At 47.9% G+C, this 20,122-nt stretch overlaps 1 protein-coding gene across 3 annotated transcripts in view; it reads left to right on the top strand.

Moving 5' to 3' along the window:
• Positions 1-883: 883 nt before the first annotated feature.
• The window catches only part of MIER2 (MIER family member 2), a 33,487-nt gene continuing 14,248 nt past the window's right edge, over positions 884-20,122 (top strand). For all 3 annotated transcript variants that reach the window (XR_010746116.1, XR_010746117.1, XM_066341665.1), the window contains exons 1-4: positions 884-951; positions 12,397-12,487; positions 14,262-14,404; positions 19,466-19,591. Coding sequence is in view for 1 of the 3 variants with exons in the window: in XM_066341665.1 (XP_066197762.1) it covers positions 943-951; positions 12,397-12,487; positions 14,262-14,404; positions 19,466-19,591 (369 nt within the window). In the remaining 2 variants the exon portion in view is untranslated. The remainder of the gene's footprint in view (positions 952-12,396; positions 12,488-14,261; positions 14,405-19,465; positions 19,592-20,122) is intronic.

The following is a 20,122-nucleotide window of genomic DNA, read 5'->3' as shown; positions in this document are numbered from 1 at the left end:
ACTTGTCTGAAATTTAATTTTTATTTTATTTATTCATTTTAGAGAAGAGAGAGAGATGGAGAGACAGAGAGAGAGAGAGAGAGAGACAGGGGGGAGGAGCTGGAAGCATCAACTCCCATATGTGCCTTGACCAGGCAAGCCCAGGGTTTCGAACCGGCAACCTCAGCATTTCCAGGTCGACGCTTTATCCACTGCGCCACCACAGGTCAATCACTTGTCTGAAATTTAAAATGTAGCAAACCCCTGTTAGCACTGTCCAGTTCAAACTCTCCCTCAGTGCCTACCAGAAGTTCAGTGCAAACGATCTATAAATATTATTGAATTAATGAATTCAGAACCAAATGGCGGTGGGTTTGAATCCACCTCTCTAGCTGCCCATTCGGAACTCCAGCTCCCTGGTGTGGGGTCTTTGAGCTCACCTTAAGGTGTATCTCCCAAGCTCCCTAATTGGTTCTTTGGCACTCTAGATGGCTCATCACTGGTGCAAAACTGAAGAAAATTCCAGAACAACGCTGGCCAGACTTCAGTCCTGGCTCTACCACTTATGCATTAGGTGGCCTGTCATTCTAGGCCTCAGTTTCCTCACCTGTAACACCTGGGTACTAATAGTATTTAGCCAAGCTACTGGAAAGAGGAAATGGAACCACACCTCCCTACGCAGGTGTGGTTATCAAGAGTATTTTTATTAATAGCATCCTCTACCTTCCAGGCCAAGGCTAGGGTGCAGCAGAGACCCCGAACCTGTGCTTCCTGAGCCCACCCCGCCCCCGCACTCAGCCCGCGCATCCCCATCCGCGCACCTACTACGCTCCGCCCACACCCCCGCCCTCCACAGGCCCCGCCCTTCTCAGACCCCGCCTTCCAGGATGCCGCAGCCAATGAGGCCGTGTCCCCGCATCCGGGGATCCCGGCGCGGCCACCGCCTCCAGCGCACATACGGCCATGGCGGAGGTGAGTGAGCGGGCCGGGGGAGCCGGCCCCCCGCCCCCGCGCAACCGCGCTCTCAGCCACCGGACCTCGGCTACGTCCGGGCCCCGGGCGTGGAGATACTTCCACTTCGAGGATTCGAGGCTGTGTCTAGGGCGCCGCGCCCGTCGGAATTCGACGGGCGCGGGGCTTCGTCTAAAGCCGCCCCCGGCCCTGGCACCCCCCAGCCCCCGCCCGGGCTGCCACATCGCGGGGCTGCAGTGCGCATGTGCGGGGGCTGTGGCGCCGCCGAGGGCAACGAAATGGGGAGGGGGTGGGGAGGACGGATATATTGATAGTTGGGGGCGCATTGGGGGTTCCCTTTCCCTCCCCGGTCCGGTAGTGCTCCTTGCGCCCCTCCCCAGCCTTTACCAACTTTGCGGAGCGCTCCCTAGTCGTGCGGTCGCGGCGCCGCGCTCACTCATCCCAGACCCCGTGTGGGACTCAGCGCCGCATCCCACTCTCTGCCGGGCACCGCGGTTTCGCTCTCCCGCGGGATGCCGGTCGGGATTCGAACTCGGCACAGGGGGTGGGGTGTGTTGGGGTTTCCTTCGGGCAGGCAGTTAGATTTAGTCTTTACTCGGAAGTTACTTCTCGAAGCCTTTGCTCTCTGTTGATAAAGCAGACTCAAGATCCCTTACCCCAAATCCTTGAGGCCTGATATATTTTGGAATTCAGAGTTTTTCCGATTTGAGGATTTGTGGGTTTTGCAACTGTGATGCTTGAGTCCTCCTATCACCTAGGACCGTCTGGGATAAAGAAAGTTAATAGCTTCTTGTCAGGTCAAAGCAGAAAAAAAACCTTTCACTTTTGGGGTTTCTTGTCTTTGGAGTATTGGATAAGACAGTGCAGACGGTGCTCTCACCTTTCTAGAGCTGTAGTGAGAATGAAATGGGGTAAATGTACCTGCTAGGTGTCCAGTAAATGTGACTCTTAGTGAATGATAGGTCTGGGAATGCAGATAGTGAATGATAGGTCTGGGGATGCAGAAGTTAAGACCACTGCCAAACAGGTCCACAGACTCTGCAGGTGGTCCTCATCAAATGGGTGGGTGGTGTTACTGAGACCACCAAGGTCCAAGGTACTCACCCAGTGAGGTGCAGCAGGTTTGCCTGGTTATGACGCCACATTGAGTGTTTAGTACCATGTCGATGTCTTAGAACATGGGTAGGTGTTGTGGAGGGCAGAACTGGCTAGTCTCTCCCACCAGTAATTTTCTCTGGGGCAGTAAGAGGCTCTGCATTTGTGCCAAAGAGGGTGTGGGCATCTGGGTGCAATGCTAGACCTCACCAGCCAATTCTGGCCTGGTGCTGAGTGCTGGGATCCAAAGGGTTTTTAGAGTTAATACTCCTTTCTTAAGGGGCATTTTGGGAAACAGGTCTCATTGGGGCCGTGGCTGGCCTTACAGTTTGGAGGCAGAGAAGCCATGTGTCCCGGTGGCCCAGCAGGTACAAGGTGTTTGAGTGTCTGTGTCTTGGCTCAGAGGCATGGGTGGTGTTTTTTCTGGGCACCAGGTGTCATTTGGGCAACACTCTTGGCCTGGAACGTAGCTGTGTATCATGAGTGGAAGGACCAGACTCCCAGCCAGCCTCCCTTGATTACTTCTGGGTTTGGTTGTTGACTTTGCCTTGCCCAGTGTTGAGCCCCTGGAACCCTCACAGCAGCCAGGTGCCCTGGGTGCTCTTATCACCCCTGTTGGACAGTTTGGGGTGATGACCTTTAGAGTGAACTTGAGTTGGCTTCCTTGAAGAAATCCCTTGTATGAGATCCCCTATGTGCTTGGCTCCGTGGGAGTCCCTGAGGGTCTGGCTGTGAGTGGAACTCAATAGTGGCTGTCCTAAAGGGTTTTAGAGGCTGCTGGTCAGTCAAGGACCAACAAATGTGCAAATGTCAAACCTCATAAGCCATGGCACCAGTCTCTGCTCAGGAGACTTGTGGCTCTGGAGCCTCTTATTCTGTGTGACTTTGGACAGGTTGCTGAATGTCTCAGAGCCATGGTTTCCTCATCTCTGAAGTGGGAAGAGCCAAGAGCAAAAGAGGTCGCAAGAGATAGGGGCTCAGAGGCTTGCAGAGAGAAGTTGAATCTTACAAAATCACCAATAACCAGCTCTCTGCCTGATGAAAGTGGTGATTTTTTACCTAGCAGTAATGGCTTGACCAGGATTAGCTGCCTGCTTTTTGTCATCATCAAAGTAGCCATCAGCACCCAATCAGCATTGAGAGGAGAGTGGGTGCTTGAGAGTAGATGGGGTGCTTTGTACTGTTTTCCTCACAGATACCTAAGTACATGGTGTTTGTCTTGTGCTTAAAACAATGTGACTTTTGTTGTCCTCTGGATGCAGTACCTCTTCTCTCTGTGATCCCTGGTGGGGTGGTCCCCATAGATCTGCCCTGTCATCCATGCCAGCTCCCTAGACTCCTTCCTTTTTCTTGTGTACCCTGTACTCTGGAGGGACTTGGCTGCCATGATGCTGTTCCAGTGCTCTACAAGCCCTGCCTGGAGACGCCCTGAGAGGCTTCCCCTGATCTCACTGTGGCCCCCTACCCCCATTTTCTTCCTCAGTACTGGACACATCCACTTGTTTGTTATCAGTGTCACCAACTAGACTGCTAACTCATGTAGGCGGAGACGGGCGGAACCTGTTTATGGATTGACTGCCGTGCACTTAGTGCCTGCTGCTTTACCTGGCCCAGGTGAAGCACTCAGTAAGTGCTGGTCAAATGGAGTGGTAGAGTGCTGGGACAGCCCATTGGAAGACCACCTCTGCTGGTGTGGGTAGAGAGAGGGTCTTCCAGTTAGTTATTGCTGAGAAATTAATCACCTGGAAACACAGTTTTTCAAAACAGCAGTTTTTTTTTTATTATCTTTCATGGTTCTGAGGGTTGACTAGGCTCGGCCAGGCAGTTTTCACTCAGGGTTAGTTACGCGGTTGCAGTCCAGTGGTGGCTGGGGCTGGAGGAAAGCTGCCTTGTTCAGGTGTGGCTGCTGGTGCTGGGTGCTGGCTGGGACACCTACACATGGCTTGTCTGTGTGGCCTGGGTTTCCATATAGCACAGGGGTCGGGAACCTTTTTGGCTGAGAGAGCCATGAACGTCACATATTTTAAAATATAATTCCGTGAGAGCCATACAACGACCTGTGTACGTGCGCATTATCCAATAAAAATTTGGTGTTGTCCCAGAGGACAGCTGTGATTGGCTCCAGCCACCTGCAACCATGAACATGAGCGGTAGGAAATGAATGGATTATAATACATGAGAATGTTTTATATTTTTAACGTTATTATTTTATTTTAATTAAAGATTTGTCTGCGAGCCAGATGCAGCCATCAAAAGAGCCACATTTGGCTCGCAAGCCATAGGTTCCCGACCCCTGTTATAGTATGTTAGCTGAGTTCCAACAGTGACTGTCTCAGAAGATACCAGGTAGAATCTGAGTTGCATTTTACAACTTAGCCTAGGAAGTCACATAGAATCCTTCCCACCAAAGTCACAGGCCCAGCCAGACGAACAGGGAGGGGGCACAGATCCCCACTTCTTGAAGGGAGGCATACATATTAGTGTCACATGAAGAAGAGTGTGTGGGTGCACCATCTTGGAGAATTGGACCTGCCACAGCATCACAGGGGGTTAAACCTGAAAGGGGTAAGTAGCAGTTAGATGAAGCACTGGAAGAAGGGCTGTTCTGTGCCTGAGGAGTCAAGGCCCTTCCCCAGAGACGGAATGGGCAGTCTCCCTGTTGATGAGCTTGTACCTCATCCATGCACAGAAGGCCTGGCCTGGGCCCCAGGTTCTGTTACCCCCCTCTCGTTTGGGACCAAGTCTCTGGAATGCTGTCTTCCTTCCTTTCCTTCCTCGCCCTGCTATTATTACCCTGAATGCCCGTAGCCAGCTCCCCATCCTCTTCTTCCATCTTGGTAAATGGAGCAGTGCCTGCTCAAACTGTGACTTGTGAACCAGGGGAAGTTGAGCCCTTGGGAATCACACCATTGAGGGTGAGCTTGCACTGGAAGTCAGGACAGGGAGAGGGAAGAAATCCAAGAGGTCTGTATTTCTTCGTAAGTTTTTAGGAATTTGGAGTCACTTGGAAATGAACTTGGGGATCTGAGGCCACTGAGGCCGCATGGAGCAGGCTGCTCAGAGCCTCTGGGGAGAGGCTGCCTCCTTGTTCCTGTTCTTTCTGTCACTCCAACTGCTCTCTCTGCTCTTTGCCTGAGTTCCCATGTCAGATGGCAGGTCAGATGAGGGCCAGTCCTCCTCAGACCCTGCCTGGGGGCCGTGCATTTAAGGTAGGAGGCAGCATCCAAGCAGAGCTGTTCTCTCTCATCTCTAGAAAAAGAGCTATTCACACGCTCTGGCTTCTGATTTTCCCCCTTACTCAGGGCTCTTGGTGGCATGACACAGAAAGCCAGTCGTAGCCAAAGTGGGAAGGAAGTCCAAAGAGGCTGCTGAACTGAAGCAGTCAGGAGGGTCCTGGGGAGCGCCAGAGTGGTTTCTGAGGACACTTAGGGTGCTGATGGCAGTATATTGAATGATGGCAGCCCACAGTTTCTTGGAAGGAGAGAGGAGCCTGCTTCTGCTAGCCCACAGGCTTGATCCAGAGCACTAGGTGAGGTGCCCTGCAACTGCAGGTTGGTAAAGGAGTTTTGAGTTGCAGAGTCTAAATCTGAGTTTCTAGTTGTACCACTTGCTCTTTGAGCTTGGATAAGTGACTTGACTTCTTTGAGCTTTGATGTCCTTCTTTCTCTTATGAAGAGAATGATTACACAACCTCTTGAGGTTTTCTCAAGGACTCAGTGAGGAAATCAGCATGGAAGTTCTTGCTACATTTTTTTCCCCTAGATTTTTAAACTCTATTTTAGTAAATAATCTAATCTTTTTCAAACTGCTTTAGTGATGTATGATTTACTTGTTTTAATGTGTACAATCCAGTGGTTTTCAATATATTCACAGTTATGCAACTATCTTCAGTTGATTTTAGAACATTTTCATTACCCCAAAAGAAACCTTGTACTTCTTGGTCGTCACTCCCCATCCTCCCCCTGTCCTTGGCACCCATGAACCCCTCTTTGTGAATTTGCCTGTTCTGGACATTTCACATAAGTGGAATCATATATACCATGTGATCTTTTGTGTCTGGCTTCTCTCATTGACCATCCACATTGTAGTGAATGTCACTGCCTTGTTCCTTTCATGGCAGAGTATTATTTTGTTTTCTTTTGGCTTGTCTGTTCATCACCTGATAGACATAGGGATCTTTCCAGCTTTGGCTGTTGTGAAGAATCCTGCTGTGAACATACATGTGCAAGTTTCAGTTTTCTCTTGTCTGTCACAGGGGAAATGGAGCCTAACTTTCTTCCTCTGTTCTCCTAGGCTTTCCACTGGGATCCCTGTGATTTAGACTGAGGAAAGGCAAGCTGACTAACGAGTGAAATAAGCGGTGCACCTCACATGGGAGAACTGGGGTGGTGAAGATTTCGGCTTCAGTAGCATCTGAACAAAAGAACAATAAATCTTAGAGGAGTGACAACAAAAGAAAAGGACTTAGTTTCTTTTTTCTTTTCTTTTTAAAAGAGAGACAGACAGGAACATCGAGCTAGCTGCTCCTGTATGTGCCCTGTCTGGGAATCAAACCAGCAACCTTTGTGCTTCAGGATCATGCTCCAACCAATCCATCTGTCTGGCCAGGGCCTAATTTTTTTTTTTTCATTGATTGATTTTTAGGGAGACACAGAGAGGAACGGGGAGAGAGAGGGGAGGGATAAGGGAAGCATTTATTTGTTGTTCCACTTAGTTGTGCATTTGTTGGTTGGTTGCCGAATGTGCCCTGACTGGGGACCGAACCCTCACCCTTGTTGTTTTGGGATGATATTCAATCGACTGAGCAACCGGCCAGGGCCCAAATGTTTATTTTTTATTGCTTTCAGAGAGAGGAAGAGAGAGAGAAAGAGACAGTAATGATCTGTTCCTGTATGTTTCCTGATCAGGGATCGTACTGCAACCTCTGTGCTTTGGGATGATGCTCTAACCCAGTGACCCCAACCTTTTTTGGGCCACGGACCGGTTTAATGTCAGAAAATATTTTCACAGACTGGCCTTTAGGGTGGGACGGACAAGCGTCAAGAGTGAGTCTTAGACGGATGTAACAGAGGGAATCTGGTCATTTTTTAAAAATAAAACATCGTTCAGACTTAAATATAAATAAAACGGAAATAATGTAAGTTATTTATTCTCTCTCTGCGGACCGGTACCAAATGGCCCATGGACCAGTACCGGTCCACAGCCCGGGGGTTGGGGACCACTGCTCTAACCAACTGAGCTATCCGGCTAGGGCTAGCTGAATTTCTGAGGGCATCAAGTTGTGGGAAGATAAACACGGGACAGCTAGTGGCAGATCAGGCGAGTTAGGTAAGGTCTGTGTGTGCAGACTCTCGGTGCCATCTTGTCTTCAGTGATAAGGGGGCTCCCCTCCTGGGTTGGGGGGCCCCCTCCCAGGATTTTATGCTCTGCTTTCAGGCAGATGGGGGCAGAGCTTATCCTGTGTCTGGTTTTCTCAATTGCCTTCAGCTTGAAATAATCCTGCCAGAGTGGTCTATTTTGGGGTAGCATACTCTGAACCCCTTTAGTATATCCTTGGAGTGAAATTGCTGGTTTAACATTGTGCTAACTTTTGAAAGAACTGCTGACTATTTCCCAAAGTGGCTGCTTCATTTTACATTCCCACCTGGATCGTCCATGTGCTTTCTGACACTGTTATGTTCTTATGGTCATTGTCATTTTGTGGTTACGAAGTGATATCTTAATGTTTTTGATTTGATTTCCCCTGATGTTGAACATTTTTTCATGTGCTTATTGGCTGGCCATTTTTTGCACCTCTGGAGAAATGTCTATTCAGACCCTTTTATCAATTTTAAAATTGGATTATCTTGTCATTAATGCATTATAAGAATTCTTTATATATTCTAGATGCAAGTTCTTCAGCTATATGATTCACAAATATCTTTCCTCATTCTGTGAGTTGTCTTTTCACTTTCTTGATAATGTCCTTTGAAGCACAAAAGTTTTTTATTTTGATGAAGTCAAATTTATCTATTTTTTCTCTTGTTGCTTGTACTTTTGGTGTCTTATTTCAGAAGCTATTGCCTAGTCCAGTGGTTGGCAAACTCATCAGTCAACAGAGACAAATATCTACAGTACAACAATTGAAAATTTTTTTGAGAGCCAAATTTTTTAAACTTAAACTATATAGGTAGATACATTTCTTATCGAGGTAGCGCCCGCACGTGGTATTTTGTGGAAGAGCCACACTCAAGGGGCCAAAGAGCCGCATGTGACTCATGAGCCAGGGTTGGCGACCAGGGGCCTAGTCTAACGTAACAAAGATTTATCCCTATGTTTCCTCCTAAGCGTTTTCTGGCTTTAGCTCTTTTATATTTAAGGTCTTTGATCTACTGTATTTTGAGTTAATTTTTATATATAGTGTGAGATAGATGTTCAGCTTTGTTCTTTTGGATGTGGATATCCAGTTGTCCTAGCGTCATTGTTGAAAAGACTGTTTATTCCCCACTGAATTGTTTTGTCACCTTTGTCAAAATTCAGTTGATTCTAAATGTGTGGGCGTATTTTTGGATTCTTAATTAATTTAAATGCCCAGCTTTATGCCAGTACCATACTGCTTTGATTACTGTAGCTTTGTAGTAATTTTGAAATCAGGAAGTAGTCTCTTTCAAGGTTGTTTTGGCTATTTTGAGCCCCTAGAATTTATTTTCTTCTTTTTAGTGAAGGAGAAAAACACAGACTGACAGACAGTGCCATACAGACAGGAAGGGAGGGAGGTGAGAAGCATTAACACGTAGTTGCACCACTTTAGTTGTTCATTGATTGCTTTCTCATATGTGCCTTGACTGGGGGGGGGGGGTCCAGCTGAGCCAGTGACCCCTTGCTCAAGCCAGTAACCTTTGGGCTCAAGCTAGTGATCATGGGGGTCATGTCTATGATCCCATGCTCAAACCGGTGACCCTATGCCCAAGCTAGTGAGTCCATGCTCAAGCTGGTGAGTTCGTGCTCAAGCTGGTGAGTCCATGCTCAAGCCAGGTGAGCCCATGCTCAAGCTGGATAGGCCCACTCTCAAGCTGGTGACCTCAGGGTTTTGGACTTGAGTCCTCACTGGCATCCCAGGCCAATGCTCTATCCACTGTGCGACTGCCTAGTCAGGCTGTATTATTTTTGGAATCTTGTTTGTCAGGGTCTGCATAGAAGGCAGCTGAGATTTCAATAGGCACTGCATTGAATCTGTAGATCAGTTGGGGAGTATTGACATCTTAACGGTCCTTGAACCATGGATATAGGATGTCTTTCCACTTTAGATCTTTCTTTCAACATGTTTTGCACTTTTTAGAGTATAAGTTGTTTTTTTTAATATTTATTTGATTTTTTTAAAATTGATTTGAGAGGGGGGGGAGAGAGAGAGAGAGAGAGAGAGAGAGAGAGAGAGAGAGAGAGATAGATAAGAACATTTGTTCCTGTATGTGCCCTGACTGGGGATCGAATTGGCAACCTCTGTGCTTTGGGATGATGCTAGTCTAACCAACCGAGCTATCCTGCCAGGACTAGAGTATAAGTTTTGAACTTCTTTTGTTAAATTTATTCCTAAGTATTTTATTCTTTAAGATACTATTGTAAATGGAATTATTATTATTATTGATTTTTTTTTTTGTATTTTTCTTAAGTGAGAAGCAGGGAGGCAGATAGACAGGTTCCCACATGCGCTCAACCAGGATCCACGTAGTAAGCTCACCAGGGAGCAATGCTCTGCCCGCCTGGGGCATTGCTCCATTGCAACCGGAGCCATTCTAGTGCTTGAGGTGGAGGCCACGGAGCCATTCTCAGCGCCTGGGCCAACTTTGCTCCAATGGAGCCTTGGCTGCAGGAGGGGAAGAGAGAGACAGAGAGGAAGGAGAGGGGGAAGGGTGGAGAAGCAGATGGGCGCTTCTCCTGTGTGCCCTTGCCGGGAATTGAACCCGGGACTTCCACACACCAGGCTGACAACTTTACCACTGAGCCAACCAGCCAGGGCCTGGAATTATTTTCTTAATTTCCTTTTTGGGTTGTTAATTGCTAGTACATGGGAATAAAAAATAGATTTTTTTTTTTGACAGAGTCAGAGAAAGGGACAAATAGGGACAGACAGGAAGGGAGAGAGAGATGAGAAGCATCAATTCTTTGTTGCAGCTCCTTAAGGTTGTTCAGTGATTGCTTTCTCCTATGTGCCTTGATGGAAGGGGGGAGGGGGAAGCTACAGCAGAGTGAATGACCCCTTGCTCAAGCCAGCGATCTTGGGCTTCAAGCCAGCGACCCCTCGCTCAAGTTGGGTGAGCCCGTGCTCAAACCTGCGACCTTGGGGTTTCGAACCTGGGTCTTCCGCGTTCCAGTCTGACACTATCCACTGTGCCGCCGCCTGGTCAGGCAAAAAATTGATTTTTATATTCTGATCTTGTAATGTGCTACCTTACTGAACTCATTTATTAATTTAGATTATTTTTAGTGGATTCATCAGTATCTTCTGTGCTAGATTATTTCATCTGCAAAAAGAAATAGCTTCACTTCTCTCCATTTTGGATTCCTTTTCTTCTATTTTCTTGTCCTGACTAGAACTTCAGTGCTATGTTGAACAGACGTGAGGGTGGGTATCCTGTCATGTGCCTGGGGTCAGAGGCATTCAGCCTCTCACCACTAAGAGTTGTTATTGGATTTCATCAGGAGGTTTTTTATGAGCAGGTTGTTCTATTCCTAGTTTGTTGGCCTTTTAAAAATTTTAAGATATTTCTTTATACCACTAAAATATACCAATTTATTTATCTATTTCTCTTAAAGATTTTTATTGATATTACAGAGAGTGGGTAGAGTGAGAAGTATCAACTCATAGTTGCTTCACTTTAGTTGTTCATTGATTGCTTGTCATATGTGCCTTGACCGGCAAGCCCAGGGTTTTTGACCAGTGACCTCAGCATTCTAGGTCAATGCATTATCCCTGAGCCACCACAGGCCAGGTAAAATATACCGATTTTACCGTACTTAATTCAGTAGTTTATAATATGTTCACAGAGTTTTGAAACTGTTGCTTTTATTTAGTTCTAGGACATTTTCATCACCCCAAAAGGAAGCCCCATCCACATAAGCAGTCAGTTCATCTCCTCCCCAGCCCCTGACAACCATGAATCTACTTTCTGTCTCTGTAATATGTGCCTGTTCTGGACATTTCACATAAATAGAATCACACACTGTGTGGCTTTTTGATTCTGGCTTCTCTCACTGAGTGTCATGTTTTCAAGGTTTATCTATTTGACAGTGTTCCACTTCTTTTTGTGGTTGAGTGGTAGTCTGGTGTGTGGATGGACATTCATCTGCTGAAGGATTTTGGGGTTGTTTTACCTTTTGGCCTTTGTAAATCATGCTACTGCAAACATGCGTGTTTAGTATGGATGTATGTTTTTAGTTCTCTTGGGTATGTACCTAGGAGTAGAATTAAATGCTGGGTCACTTGATAACTCCATGTTTACTTTTAGAGGAATTGCCAGATTTCCCCAAAGTGGCTATTTTGTCTTTTTTTTTTTTTTTTTTTTTTTGGAGAAAGGGACAGAAAGGGAGAGAAATGAGAAGCATCAACTTGTAGACGTACATCTCTTTAGTTGTTCATTGATTGTATCTCATATTTGCCTTGATGGGGGTTGGGGGCCTCCAGCTGAGCCAGTGACCCCTTGCTCAAGCCAGTGACCCTGGGCTCAAACCAGTGAACTTTAGACTTAAGCTGCTTCAGTGGGTGATCTCATGCTCCAGCTGGTGAGCCTGTGCTCAAGCTGTCAACCTCGGTGCCTTGAACCTGGGACCTCAGTGTCCCAGGTTGATGCTCTATCCATGGCGGAACCACCAGTCCGGCTGTTTTGCCTTTTGAAGGCTGGGACCCTTGTGAAATGGGTCATTGTGTTAGACACAGCTGTCAGTGATTGCCTGTTGGGTGTGTGCAATAGGGCTGTGTGTGGGCCTGGGTTACCTTGTCCCCGTGTCCTGGTGGGTGATCACTGCTGTTAGCTACTAGCTACGCCAGGCTCATCACAATCCCCAGTTGATGCTGTTTTTCCACCAGGAGATGAGGACATTAACGTTTCAAGGTTCTGGAGCTGCTGTGTGAGGCTGCGTCTGTGCATCCTCCTTGTGCTTGACTTAGGAGCAGGGCAGTAACCTCTAGCAGCTGCACCCTGATCCCACTCTTGGTGTTCGTCCTCAGCTCTTGGAGGCAGCTTGCATGTGTTAACCCCGGGAGTCCAGATGAGGCCACTTCCCAAGGCCACCTGTGGAGCCAAGCTCTGATCTGTGCTTGTTCTTGGTGGGTTCTGGGCTGGCTGAGCTAACACTGCCTCTTCTCCTTCACAGGCCTCCTCTCTGGAGAGGCAGAGCCCTCAAGTGATCTCCTGCATCACTCACAGCCTGTGCACTGGGGAGCCTGGATTGCCGGCAACAGCAGGTGCCTCCCTTGCCCCTACCTTCCTCCTGCCCAGGGCCGTCAGGGCCACTGCAGTTGTAAGAAACAGAACCTTTTTTTTTTTTTAAGTATCTTATTTATTTATTTATTTATTTATTTTTTACAGAGACAGAGAGAAAGAGAGAGGGATAGATAGGGACAGACAGACAGGAACGGAGAGAGATGAGAAGCATCAATCATCAGTTTTTCGTTGTGACGTTCATTGATTGCTTTCTCTTATGTGCCTTGACCGTGGGCCTTCAGCAGACCGAGTAACCCCTTCCTCAAACCAGTGACCTTGGGTCCCAGCTGGTGAGCTTTTGCTCAAACCAGATGAGCCCACGCTCAAGCTGGTGAGCTCGGGGTCTCGAACCTGGGTCCTCTGCATCCCAGTCCGATGCTCTATCTACTGCGCCACTGCCTGGTCAGGCAGAAACAGAACCTTGCTCAACCTGGTGAGACAGAGATAGTGTGCTAGCCCCTCAAGTTCAGGGACAGGTGCAGACAGAGTGGCCAGGACTCTGTTTCCCAGTTTGTAGTGGAGATTGGGCTATCCAGGGGAGGACCAGAGTGTCTCGTCCAGGGGTTAGTGGGGGTCCTGCTGTGCCTGCACCAAGACTGAAGGAAAAGTGGGGGCTGAGGGAGGTGGAATGGGTGCTGGGTGGGCACCATCCCTAGGCTGGCTGCTTGCCCCTTCCCACCTGGCCCCTGCAACTCCTCCTGCTGCTTTGTGCTTTGGGCCCACATGGAGGACCAGCCTTGGTATTCATGGCTCCCTGGTTTGGGTTGATTGAGAACCAGCTATTTTTTGTTTGTTTGCTTATAAAATTCAACTTACTGAAGAGCAGTCATGGAGAGAGGGCAGTGAACACATCCTGGCTCTTTTGGGAAAACCCAAAATCTGGTAACATCTACCACCCATTGGGCTGTGCATGGGATACTGCTGTGGCCCTGCTGAGGGAGAAAAACGGGACTAGCCTTTGTTGGGCCTGCTGTGCACTATTCATTGACATTCACCCTACATTATGCATGCATTGAGTCACGGAGGTGGGTGTATAGTGCCATCCCTGTGTTTCTGGAGCTGAGTGCCTTGGCCAAGCCATGCAGGCAGCAGGGACAAGGTGTGGAGGCAGCTCTGTTGAGTCTCTGTGCTGTATTCATGTGGACTCACCTGGGGCTTATCTGTTCCTTGTTCATTTGCTCTCTCCCCAGACCCTTGCAAGTGTCTGTGGTAAGGGAGACCACAGGTCTCCCAAGTATACACATTTCTAAGATGCCCAGAATTCGTGTGCAGTAGGCTAGGTGTGTTCTTCTGTCAGGAGTCCTTCTGTTGGAAGTTCCCACATGGTAGACTGACATTGCTGACCTCTGGCATGTACAGACATGCAGCCTCATACCCACACAGTCTTACATATGCACATAGCCTCATAATGCGCACACGAATACGTGCACACACATGGCCTTACACTTGTGCACACACAGCCAAACTATATTTAGATGAACATGTCATGTATGTAGGCACATACAGCTGTGCACACACATATGTATACATATACACACATTGTACAAACTTACACAGCTGCATGCACACATGTAGGCATACAGCCTTTCATGCATGCATGTACACATATGCACACATGGCCACACACCGTGGGCTTTGTCCCTGCTGGCAGTTTGACCACTTTTGGTTTCTCTACCCTAACCATCTTCAGTCTCAGTGTGATGATGGGGGGACAGGTAGGGTGAGGAGTTCATGCATGTGGTGTCCCCTCTATAGGTGTGTCCATGGGCTCTGCAGACCAGCAGTTTAACCTTGCAGAGATCCTGTCACAGAACTACGGCATCCGGGAGGAGTGTGAAGGGGCTGCAAGACCCCCAGAGCAGCCTGAGGAGGAGCTGGACAAGGACTTCATCTCCCAGGTACTTGGCTGAGCTGAGACCTCTTCAGGGGTCCCCAAACTTTTTACACAGAGGGCCAGTTCACTGTCCCTCAGACCGTTGGAGGGCCGCCACATACAGTGCTCCTCTCACTGACCACCATTGAAAGAGGTGGCCCTTCCGGAAGTGCGGTGGGGGGCCGGATAAATGGCCTCAGGGGGCTGCATGCGGCGGCCGGGCTGTAGTTTGGGAACGCCTGCTACCTCATGTGAGTGGAGCCCTGCTGGGCAAGCTCCACGGTTTCTTCTTTTGGCTAAATTGGTTTACATGCTGCTTGGATTCTGCAATGACAAGTTCTGCTTACACATCTGTTTGCAAAGTTCCAGGTTCTATACTGGCAGATGAGATCACAGGGGACAGGCCAGACATGGTCTTGCCTTTAAGGGGCTCTAGGGCTCTAGACCAGTGGGGTGGCTGCACATGAAATGTACCTTCTTAAACTTTTTAACCTAAGAGCCCTTTTGTCCTTTTAAAAGTTATTGAGTATTGCCTGACCAGGTGGTGGCGCAGTGGATAGAGCGTCGGCCTGGGATGCGGAAGACCCAGGTTCGAGACCCCGAGGTCGCCAGCTTGAATGCGGGCTCATCTGGTTTGAGCAAAAGCTCACCAGCTTGAGCCCAAGGTCGCTGGCTCGAGCAAGGGGTTACTCGGTCTGCTGAAAGCTTGAGCCCAAGGTCGCTGGCTCGAGCAAGGGGTTACTCGGTCTGCTGAAAGCTTGAGCCCAAGGTCGCTGGCTCGAGCAAGGGGTTACTCGGTCTGCTGAAGGCCCACGGTCAAGGCACATATGAGAAAGCAATCAATGAACAACTAAGGTGTTGCAACGTGCAACGAAAAACTAATGATTGATGCTTCTCATCTCTCTCCGTTCCTGTCTGTCTGTCCCTGTCTATCTCTGTCTCTGTAAAAAAAAAAAAAAAAAAAAAGGTATTGAGTGTCTTAAGCAGTTTTGTTGATGCAATATATGCAGTAAACCCATTGTTAGAAATAACAGGTTTTTATGAAAATGAAAAATAACTTTTATAAAACAAAAAATAATTAAGGCAAGAGTAGATTAGTTTTAAATTTTTGTAAATCTCTGAATGCAGGAACAGCTAAGAGATTCCAGCTGCTGTTTTAGGCAAATGTGAGTTTGTTGTGATGTATACTTCTGGTTGAAGTGTGAATCTGTCATGCAGATTTGTTCCTGAAAACCGGGGCGGAGTATTTAACAACCTTTTCAGATAGTTGGGGTTGTTCTTTGATGCTGGACCAAAATTCAGCCACTAGTCATTTCGTAAAGGATGATTGCAGAGTGGATTCTGAAGCCACATCTAGTGAGCCTTCCATTGTGGCTGTGTCACAATCCAATGGTCTTGACCTTGGTGTGGATCTTAACCCAGGTGTGATCTAGTCACCTCTGTACTGGGGACATGTTTATAAAATCCTGGTCCCTTGACATGTAGATCTTTCACATGTTGACAGAGTTTACAATACAGGGGTAAACAAAAGTAGGTTTATAAGTTATAAAACAAATAATACAATTATTAATAAATACAGAATAAACACTGTATTTTTGCATACTCACAACTCTAAACCTACTTTAGCCCTACCCTGTGTAAAATCTAAAAACACCCATTTGTTAACACCATAGATCAGGGGTCTTAAACACCAGGCATTTGTTTTCTCATAGTTCTGGAGGCCAGAAGTCCCAGATCAGGGTCTCAGAGGACTGCTTGTGGGGAGTCCGTTCCTGGTGTGCAGACACTGCATTCTTACCAGGTCCACACCTGGAGGGGAAAAGTTCCCCTATCAGATCGGGGATCAGGGCCCACCTCAAAACCCCATTTAACTTTAAGTAATTCCATAGAGGCCCATCTCCAAATACAGTCAGTCAGGTTGGGGATTAGGAACCCAACATATGAATTTGGGGAGGGGACACAAACCTAAAGTCTATAATAGTCTCAACACTTATTTTTTTTAGATCTCTTTTAAGTATTTGGGATTTTTTTTTTAATTGAGGATTTTTTTTATTTTTTAATTATTTTTATTTATTCATTTTAGAGAAGAGAGAGAGAGAGACAGACAGATAGACAGAGAGAGAGAGAGAAGGGGGAGGAGCAGGAAGCATCAACTCCCATATGTGCCTTGACCAGGCAAGCCCAGGGTTTTGAACCGGCGACCTCAGCATTCCAGGTCAACGCTTGATCCACTGCGCCACCCCAGGTCAGGCTGGGATCTTTTTTTTAAGGACCAACCACAGGGCATTTGTTTAGCTTGGTGTCATGGATCACTTGTTGCCAATTTGGTCTTATAACAAAAGCAAATGTCTATTCAAAGAAGAAAAAACCACTTTGAAAAGTTTCACATGAGTTTAAAACTTCTCAAAACTCTCAAACCTAATCAGCTATTTACTAGCTAAATACCTAGATCTAGATTTTTTTTTCCTTTTAATTGAGAGGAGGGGAGATAGTGAGACAGACTCCTTCCTGCATGTGCCCCGACCGGGATCCACCCAGCAACTCCCCCATCTGGGCCTGTTGCTCAAATCAACCAAGCTATCCTCAGCGCCCCGGGCCCATGCTCGAGCTAATTGAGCCACTGGCTGCAGGAAGGGAAGAGAAGAAGGGGAAAACAGAGGGGAAGAGAAGTAAATGGTCGCTTCTCACCTGTGCCCTGACCAGAAATCGAACCTGGGGCATCCTTAGGCTGGGCCAATGCTCTATCCACTGAGCCAACCGGCCAGGGCCTAGATCTTGATTTTCTTTAAAACTGACTAAGAAAAAGAAAGACTGTAACATCCTAGGTAAAAGCAGAAACACTTCCATTTCGTATTACCTTTCCAGAGGCTGTGGGACTCTTATGAGGTCCAAATTGTCAGCTCCATGTTTTCCAAAATCAGAGTTTTTTGCTTAAAACAGGGGTCCCCAAACTACGGCCCACGGGCCGCATGCGGCTCCCTGAGGCCATTTATCCGGCCCCCGCCGCACTTCCGGAAAGGGCACTTCTTTCATTGGATGCATCCTGTGCTCCTGGAGTACTGTATGTGGTGGCGCCACAAAGCATGGCATCGCTCACGTACAGTACTACTTCCAGTGACGCGGGATGCACACAGCACGGCTCCAGAAGCGCGTCATATCACTTGTTACGGCTGGCAGTGACAAATATGGAACCAGACATTGACCATCTCATTAGCCAAAAGCAGGCCCATAGTTCCCATTGAAATACTGGTCAGTTTGTTGATTTAAATTTACTTGTTCTTTATTTTAAATATTGTATTTGTTCCCATTTTGTTTTTTTACTTTAAAATAAGATATGTGCATGTGCTCGCTTCGGCAGCACATATACTAAAATAAGATATGTGCAGTGTGCATAGGGATTTGTTCATAGTTTTTTTTATAGTCCAGCCCTCCAACAGTCTGAGGGACAGTGAACTGGCCCCCTGTGTAAAAAGTTTGGGGACCCCTGGCTTAAAAGCTTGTTTTTCTCTCACAGCAGCCACAGTCATTACTTTGGAAGTAACGGTCCACTCAGTTCGTGTCTGAGAGGCTGTCTGCCTGGTATTGGCTGACAGACTGTGGTTGTCTGCCCGCCAAGTTTTTAAGTAAAGATGATACCATGTGACGAAGGCAATTTGCTCACTTCACAACTTCACAGTTACAAGTGCATTTTTTAACAGTCCCTGCCTCACTTAGAGATGTGTCAGGTATTTCCTACATGCTTCCTGTTTCCTCACACAGAATATTAAATGACATTTGCTCAGGGTGAAAGTTAATAAAATCAATAATCTTAAACAGGATATTCTTCAGTGAAACTGGCATCTTTTGAAACTGAGTGGGTAACAGTAGGGAACATGCACTGGCGATGCACACACTTAGTGCTCCTGCCTCCACCACAGGGCACTGTGCACAGACCACTGACTGCTCCATCAGTGCAAGTGCCAGTATAGTAGGAGACAAGAGTAATGGCATCGCAGTTTGTGAAGGTCCCAGGAAACTGGCCAGCTATGGACCACTGTGTGAACCCCTCCCACAAATGTGTAGTGAGAAACTGTGATGGGCAAAATGAATGTTTTCCATCCTGCATCCTCTGAGAACTTGGTTTGGCTGGGGGAATGCCCCTGAGAGGAAGGGCTCAGAGAAGGCTGGGTGGTCTTCCACAGTAATGGAAGTCCCAGCACGAGGTGCAGGGCAGGAGTTGGGAGGCAGAGTGGCAGGTGCTGACTCCTGAGAGAATGAGAGGGAATGCTCAAAGGGCTGACAGTGAGCCCTGGGGTCAGGACAGAGTGGTTAGAAGGCGCTGGCCTCAGAGGAGTGAAGGTTTACAGGAGGGTGAGAAAGTGATTTGAAAGCAATACTGGAGAGGAAGGTAGTGACAATTTTTGTCTCTTCCTTCCCAGTAGTTAAATGCTCATTTCTGTTTCTTATCCTGTTGGGGGCCTTGAAATGTCAAAAGAGTGGGAGCAGCTCAAGTGTTGCCAGTACTGCCTTCCAGCTCTGAGTGTGATAGGATTGCTCTGGTCATGCATGGTTGACCAGTGAGGGCTGACAGCATCTCTGTTACACTGATGGGACATCCATTTCTTTACTCAGTGTACTGAGGGCTTTGTAAAATCACAGGTGGATGTTGGATTTTACCAGATGCCTTTCCTACATTTATCCAGACAGTCATATGTCTTTGCCCTCTTGGTTGGTTGATGTCCTGAGTTGTGATAGATTTCCAGATAGTGTGCCATTCTTGCTTTCCTGGAATCAAGTCTGAACTGGTTTGAGCAGGGAAGCTTTTGGCAGTGCAGTATGGACTGAGGCCAGTCCTGGCTCGACTCTTCAAGGCTGGTGACCTGGGGCACTTAACCTGATCTCTCTGGGCTCTGATGTCTCATCTGTGCCTCTCCTGGGGGTTGTAAGGGAGTCTTCAGGTGAAGGAGTAGGCCTGGAGTCTGGCTGGGGTGAGTTCCTATAAATGTGACAAATTGGCCCTGGTTGTGGTGGCCAGTGGGACTCTGAGAGGGTTGGGAGGAGCAGAACCCCTAGAGCAGCCCCTCCTGACAGCCCTGTTTCCCCTCAGAGCAGTGATATGCCCCTTGATGAGCTGCTTGCCCTCTATGGCTATGAGACATCAGACCCCATCTTGGAACGGGAGAGTGAGGGCAGCGATGCCACAGGCAATCTCCCGGACATGACCCTGGATAAGGTGAGTGGGGTCTTTTCCTGGAACTGGTGGGAAGATTTAGGGAGGGCAGGCATGAAGGAAGGCCTGGGAAAAGCAGAAGTGCTGTCAGTAAGTGTGAGGCCTGGACAACTTTTTAGAGGGCCTATTCTACTGCTCCCCAGAGTCATAGCTGATGCAGCTGGCTGTGGCTGCCCACCAGGGTTAGAGTGGCCACAGGGAGAGGGCTGAGAGAGAGAGCCTGACCTCTGGCCGAAGGAGGGGCAGAGTGGAGACTGGCTTGGAGAAACACAGCTGGGAAGGAGGAGAACCAGTGAGGCTTTGACCCTCCAGGTCCTGACCAGGTTGGGGTGGTTCCAGGAGGAGGGCTTTATTACTGAAATTGAAAACCAAATGTGCATGGAGAGAGAGCAGTGACTGGGGGCTCTGACTGTCCCCAGCCAGGTGTAGGTGATTTCCCTTTCCAGATTTTAGGGCTGTGGGCTCGGGAGCCACACACACCCAGGCTGGTGCCTGGTGCCTGGTCTCATCTGCAGAGTGGGAAGAACAGCCCCA

The sequence above is a fragment of the Saccopteryx leptura genome, chromosome 1, assembly GCF_036850995.1.
Source record: "Saccopteryx leptura isolate mSacLep1 chromosome 1, mSacLep1_pri_phased_curated, whole genome shotgun sequence".
In the NCBI taxonomy this organism is placed as follows: domain Eukaryota; kingdom Metazoa; phylum Chordata; class Mammalia; order Chiroptera; family Emballonuridae; genus Saccopteryx; species Saccopteryx leptura.
The sequence above is the reverse complement of the archived record's forward strand: the minus strand, read 5'-3'. Positions and strand labels throughout refer to the sequence as shown.